This window comes from Tupaia chinensis, unplaced genomic scaffold, assembly GCF_000334495.1.
Source record: "Tupaia chinensis unplaced genomic scaffold, TupChi_1.0 Scaffold149011_1, whole genome shotgun sequence".
NCBI lineage: Eukaryota > Metazoa > Chordata > Mammalia > Scandentia > Tupaiidae > Tupaia > Tupaia belangeri.
This window is the reverse complement of record NW_006208857.1, coordinates 1,072,607-1,079,129: the sequence shown is the minus strand read 5'-3', so window position 1 is coordinate 1,079,129 and position 6,523 is coordinate 1,072,607. Positions and strand designations below refer to the sequence as shown.

Below are 6,523 nucleotides of genomic sequence, written 5' to 3'. Positions count from 1 at the left end.
CCCCCCCCGCTGCTTGTGTTCTCTCCCTCTCTCTCTCTCTCTCTCTCTCTCTCTCTCTCTCTCTCTCTCTCTCTCTCTCTCTAGTGAGCACATATGCCCTATAGAAAAATCAAAAAACAATACTAGGGGGCCAGCAGGTGGTATAGTAATTTAAGACACTGGACTCCCATATGGCCAACCATAGTTCAAGTCCTAGATCCGGCAGCTTGAAAGTCATACTGGACCGGCCAGCAGGTGGCGTAGTGGTTAAGGTGCTGGAATTCTCAAATGGTCAACAACGGTTTGAGTCCCAAACCTGGTAGCTTGCTCTCTCTCTCTCTCTTTCTCTCTTGCTCTTGCTCTCTGTCTTTCTCTGGCAAAACTCATGTGAAAACAATAATAATAAATAAATGAATGAATAAAATAATTATTAAAAAGAAAAAGATAATCATACTGGACACATGAGTATGTGTCTAAAATCCCAGGAGGAGAATGGAAGAGAAGGGATTACTGTGTGGCCATTCCCTGGGGGTTGCAGGTGCTTCCTCACTTTCCCTCTTGCTCTGCCTCTCTCTGGGGAATGCATGTGCTCTAACCAAAAATTTTAAAAGAAAAAAATGAAAACACAAACACATACTCATATACAAACTTTTACAGGAATGTCCCATAGTAGCGTCATTCATTACAACCAAAGAGTGGAAACAATACAAATACCCATCAAATAACAAATGAACAGGGGGCCAGCAGGTAGTATAGTGGTTAAGGGCGCTGAACTCCCACATGGTCGACTGCAGTTCAATTCCCAGACCCGTCAGCTTGCTTTCTTACTCCCCCCACCCCACTCTGTCACTCTTTGGTCAAGTTAAGTTGAGGAAAGCCAGAAAACAGTATGCTCATATAGTGGCATTTTTTTTTAAAAGAGGTTTTTTTTTTTTTTTTTCTATAGGACATGTGCACTCATTGGAGAGACAGAGAAACAGAGACACAGAAAATGAGAAATCACCCCCCAAGGGGATAGCCACGCTGCAATCCCTTCTCCTCCATTCTCCTCTCAGGATCTTGGGCACGCACGCACAAGAGCCTGGCATGAGATTAAGCCACCAGGTCCAAGATTCGAACCACAGTTGACTACATGGGAGTCCAGCGGCATAACCATTACACCAACTGCTGGTCCCAGATAAAATAATTCTTTAAAAAAATAACAGTAAGGGGCCAGTAGGTGGCGTGGTGGTTAAGGATGTTGGATTCCCACATGAGTGACCACAGTTTGAGTCCCAGACCTGGCGGCTTGCTTCCTCACTTTCTCTCTCTCTTGTCAAATTAAAATATACAAATGAATAAGAAAATAAAGTTAAATAAAATAATTCTTTTAAAAATAATAATAAATGAACGAAGATACGGTGTACCTGTGCACAATGTTACTATGCAGTCACATGGATGAAGGTGTGGGGTTGGTGTCCGTGCTCATTTTACATGGGGTCTGGGGTGTCCCTGTCCTCCCACCTTAGCCCCTGAGGAACTGGGACCACGGGTGTGAGCCACCATGCTCAGCTTTGAGATGGGGTCTGCGTTGGTGGGCCAGGCCGGCGGGAGCTCACAATCCTCCTGCCTCATCCGCTCAGCAGGTGGGGGTCAGGCGAGCACCAGCACAGCCAGCTTCCAGGTCAGCCGGAAATCTAACCCGGGCCTCCCACGTGGCCTACATGTGGCCTCAGCCTGCAAAGCAGCAAAGCAGTAGCGTCTTTTTTTTTTTTTTTTTTTTTTTTTTTCCATTTTTTTTTTTTTTTTTTTTTTTTGCCAGAGGGCACATTGCCCTTTCAGGAGAAAGTCAGAAAGAGAGACAAAGTGAGAAGGCACCCTGCCGTGGGAGATGGTCATGCCACAATCCCTTCTCCCCCGACTCTCCCTCCTTTTGAGATCTTGGGCATGGATACAGACACACCCAGCATGTTTCTCAAGCTGCAGGGTCCAGGACTTGACCCTGGAGTCTGCCGGGTGGGATCCAGCTGCCTTTGCCACCCAGCCCGGGGCTGGCCTGCAGCAGCGTCTCAGTGCCCACCGCGGCTGGGCCGGAAATGAAGCTGTGACCGTGCTCCACACGGGTGGGCCTTACACACACTGTACGAGCACAAGAAGCCAGTCCCTGACGAGCCTGCACTGTGCGACTCCGTGTACGTGACATGTCCACGACAAGCAGACCCACAGGGACAGAGCGGCCTCGTGGTTCCAGGGCTTGGAGGAGGCACAGGTGGGGAGGAAAATGGGCCCGCGGTTTCTTTCCAGGGTAATGGCAGTATTCTCAAATTAGGTAATGACAATGGTTACCCTACGCTGTGCCCCGCCCAAGGGCGGAGAGACAGGCACCCCAAGGGGAAGGGTAAAAGTAAGAGTCAGCGGGGCCAGCAGCTGGTGTGGCGGGTAAGGTGTTGGACTCCCACATGGCCGACCACGGTTCAAGTCCCGGAACTGGCAGCTTGCTTTCTCTCTCTCTCTCTCTCTCTGTCTCTCACTGGCCAAATTAAAAATAAATCAATAAAGTTAAATAAAATAATTCTAAAGAACATGTTAAAAAAATGAGAGTCAGACAGACCCGAACGTCACGGTCCCGTTGTGTGCGCATTCTCTCATGGGGGAGGTAAAGCCGCATGCTTTCTACACTGACTGCAGCTGTGGGGCCTCTAACCAGCCTCTCCCGGCCTCTCTGGCTAACGCTCCTTCCTACTGCCCGGACAGCCCAGGGCAGACCAAGGCTTTGTCTAGAGCTTTCGTGCCCTGCAGCGAAGGCACAAAGACCGTATCTACTTAAGGCGCTCCCGCCAGGCTGAGTACACTGAAAGCCATAAAAGGATGCATTTCATATGACTCACCTCAATAAAGGTATTTTACTGTTATTTTTTAAAGATCACAGGAAGGGAGTAAAAGGTTTTGGATACAGGAGTAAGAAAGCCATGCTGAGGAGGGTCTACGAGATTCTGACAGCCATAACAGACACTGCAGGGCTTTTTGTTTGTTTTGTTTTTGCTACAAGGCGTGTGCCCTCAGTGAGAGAAAGAGAGAGAGAGAGAGAGAGAGAGAGAGAGAGAGGGAGAGAGAGAAATCTCCCCTGGGGGGAGGGCCATACCACAATCCCCTCTCCTGCATTCTCCTCTTGAGTTTTGGGCATGTACACACACACACATAAACACATGTGCGCATGCACCCGGTGTGACTTTTCAAGCCACCGGGTCTGGGACTCGAACCACACTGTTGGCCATGTGGGATGCAGTGTCTTAACTACCACACCACCCGCTGCCCTGACACTGCGAGATTCAAACAGCGCTGACTGGAACAGTCCAGTCTAGTGAAGTGAAGTAAGAGCAGTGGAGCCTGCGGAGGGAAGGCTTTGGAGGCCGAAAGGCTCACGGTGTCGGTCAGGGCTTATAACCGTTCTGGTGAGAGGTGAGGGGAAGCTCTGAGCTGAGGAGGAGACCCGCGGACTTTCTGTAACAGGGAGGTAGGGGCATGGAGCAGGCAAAGGAGAGGACGGGATGAGAATGTACAGAAGCCACGGCGGGGGAGGCGACAGAGAGATGGGCGGCAGGTGCGGCTGACTCAGGGCCAGATGCGGCTGACTCAGGGTCGGGTGCTGCTCCCGTGTCTCTGCCCAGCTGGTAGCTTGTGTCCTCAAACAAGCACCAAGTTTACAGACAGGACAGAATCCTGCGCAGGGCGGCGTTGTGGAAGGGGTGGGGGTGGGGGGCGGGTGGCACCTGGCCCTGCTGTCATTCTCCAGGCTCAGGAGAAGGAAGAGCACCCTGCAGAGAGGAGGGACTCCTCAGCCCCTCAAAATCAAGGAGCAGAAGTAGGAGGGGGTGGCAGGGGTGGGAGGGGGCCAGAGACCGGTCTCAGTTCCAGAGAGCCTGCAGCAGCCATGACCCCTCTGCAAGAACACAATCACAAGGGTCGTAGGGCCAGCAGGTGGCAGGGTGTTCAAGGATGCTGGACACACACATGGCTGACCACAGTTCTAGTCCCAGACCTGGCAGCTTTCTCTCTCTCTCTCTCTCTCTCTCTCTCTCTCTCTGGTCAAATGAAAATAAATAAATAAAGTTAAATAAGTTCATTCTTTAAAAAAAAAAAAAATCACAGGGGTCCCAACAGATGGCTCGCCTGAGGGGCTGGGCCAGGAAAGGTCCTTAGCGAGGGCTGGCACGTCCTTTGCTTGAGGTCAAGAGTGCTGAGACACATGGCTCACCACAGAAGAGTGACGTCTATCTTCGTCATCTTTGTCCCTTGAGCAAACATGCCAAAGGGCAAGAATTATATATATATTTTCCTTTACTGTATCCCAAGTGCCTAGGGCAGTGATAGGTTCATAGTTCAGTCAAAAGCAGGTGCCGTAAAGCAGCCTGATGGTGTGGTGTTACGTTGCATCCCTCTGGGTGACTGCACAGTTAGTCTCGGACCGGCAGCTTGCAAAAGCACACCGGGCACGTGCATGTGCATGCGTGTCAGTGTGCATGCCCCAAATCCCAGGAAGGGATCGCAACATAGCCATCCCCCTGAGGGTTACCACTTTCCCTCTTACCCCCTCCAGCGCACGTGCCCTATATCAAAATTTTTTAAAAAAGTGCTGAATAATCTCTGAATTAATGTCATTGAGGGGGATTGTTTTGTTTCCATTTTTCTTTTTTTTTTTTTTGAGTGAGAGACTGTTGCTATAGGGAGCCTGCGCTCACTGGAGAGACACAAAGAGACAGAGACAGAAAGCGAGAAGTCATCCCCCAAGGGAGGATGGCCACCCCATAATCCCTTCTCCTCCATTCTCCTCTTGGAATCTAGGGCATGCACACACACCCGGTGTGAGTTTCCAGCCTGCAGGTTCAGGACCTGAACCGCAGTCTGCAATGTGGGGGTCCAGACATGTAACCACTACACCATCTGCTGGTCCCTGCTTTGTTTCCATTTTACAGGCTCTGAAGGGTGATGTGATACGCCCAGAGGCAGAGGCAGAGTGGGAACTGGGGTGTAGCCCCTCCGTCCACCCCATTCCAGCACAGTACTCCTGCCAGCCTCACCTGGGGGACCTCCCAGGTCCTTTGAGCCTTGACATTAGTGAAGACTGAGAACCAGCCTTCTGGCCCTGGGTTTCTCAGTCAGACCTCACGTCCCAGTCTCCCCAGGGCACCCATGAGGCTGCTCTGCTAAGGGCTGCAGCAAAGGTTGGAGGGGCAGAGAGGCGGGACCCAGCCAAGGCTTCCCACTTGCCCGGTTGGCAAGCATTCATTCATTCAGTCAGTCAGTCAGTCAGTCAGTCAGTCAGTCAGTCAACAAGCATTTCCAGGGCCGCGCCCGCGAGCCTGGGGCCGAGCCGGGGCAGCGCTCAGGCAGGACAGACTCACGCCTGGTTGCAGGAGACCTGGTTGAAGCGGCAGGAGAAGATGAAGTTGCCCAGCGTGTCCTCCCCGGGGTACCGCGAGGTGTCGGGCAGTCTGGCCAGAATGTTGATGTAGTGGAAGCGGTACCACTCCCTCACGGCGTCCACCCCCGACGAGTACGTCTGGTAGAAGCAGTCCGATTTGTTCTGGTTGCACTGGACACAGAAACCAGGTCAGCGGGCAGGCCAGGTCACGGAATGAGTGGCCTGGGCTTCTAAGGACCCCGAGACGGTGGAGAACCGGGCACGGAAGAAAAGAGCAGGAGAGAAGCAGAAGCCTCCTCCCCAGAAGCCCAGTCCAGGCTGTGGGAGGCCAGGGAGGCCAGCAGTGGCCTGCACGTGGCCGAAGTTGCGCCAGCCCCCCGGTGTCCCCACTTCACTGATGGCAGGACTGAGGGAGCAGAGGTCTGCCTCGGCGATGGAGCTGGGGGTACAGGCCGAGTTCCCGACGGGGTGGGTCCCTCTCACTGGAAGGGGCTCCCTTTTTCCTCCTCTTGGCTCCTCTCCCATTTCCTTTTACTCTCATCTTGTATTTAAAAACAAATTTTAATACCAAATTTCATTTTTTTAAGCTTAAATTTTGCTTGCCTCCCTTTTCACTGTCTCCTTACTGTTTTAGGCCTGTAAGGACCAGTTAACCCCCACACTGGAGGGCCCCAAGTCAGTCTTCCACGGGGGACTGAAATTTAGGAAGGTGCATTTTTTAAAAACTGATTTAACTTTCTACAGCGTATGACTTCCCGGTGCCTAAACGTTCCTCCATAGGCCTCCAGCGAGGAGACCCCACAGCTGGAGCACAGAGGACTGTTATTTCATTTTAATTATTTGAGTTTTCACTGATTTCTTTACATTTCGGCCCGCCCAGGAGGTCCCGCCTGGTGTCCCAGGGCGGCAGAGGCGGGTCCGAAAAGGGGTGGAGTTTGACGAGGGGGTGTGTCCAGATGGGCGGGCCCAAGGGGCCGTGGGCGGGGCCGTGGGCGGGGCGCTGCCTGAGCGGGGGGCCTGCCCAGCTGGAAGCCAATCTTCCAGTCCTTCCGGTCCACTTGAGGGTTGTTGTCCTGCATCCCCGAGGCGGCCCAGCGGGCCCGGCGGCCCGGGGGCAGAGCTGGCAGGGGGGGCGAGAGGGGG

General features: G+C 52.7%; 1 protein-coding gene across 1 annotated transcript in view; it reads right to left on the bottom strand.

Annotated features, from left to right (window-relative positions):
* Positions 1-6,523, bottom strand: part of SCNN1A (sodium channel epithelial 1 subunit alpha) — a gene marked incomplete in the record, with an annotated part of 38,731 nt that overhangs the window by 11,492 nt on the left and 20,716 nt on the right. The window contains 2 exon segments of the mRNA XM_027769231.1: positions 5,361-5,551; positions 6,403-6,508. Coding sequence (XP_027625032.1) covers positions 5,361-5,551; positions 6,403-6,508 — 297 coding nt within the window.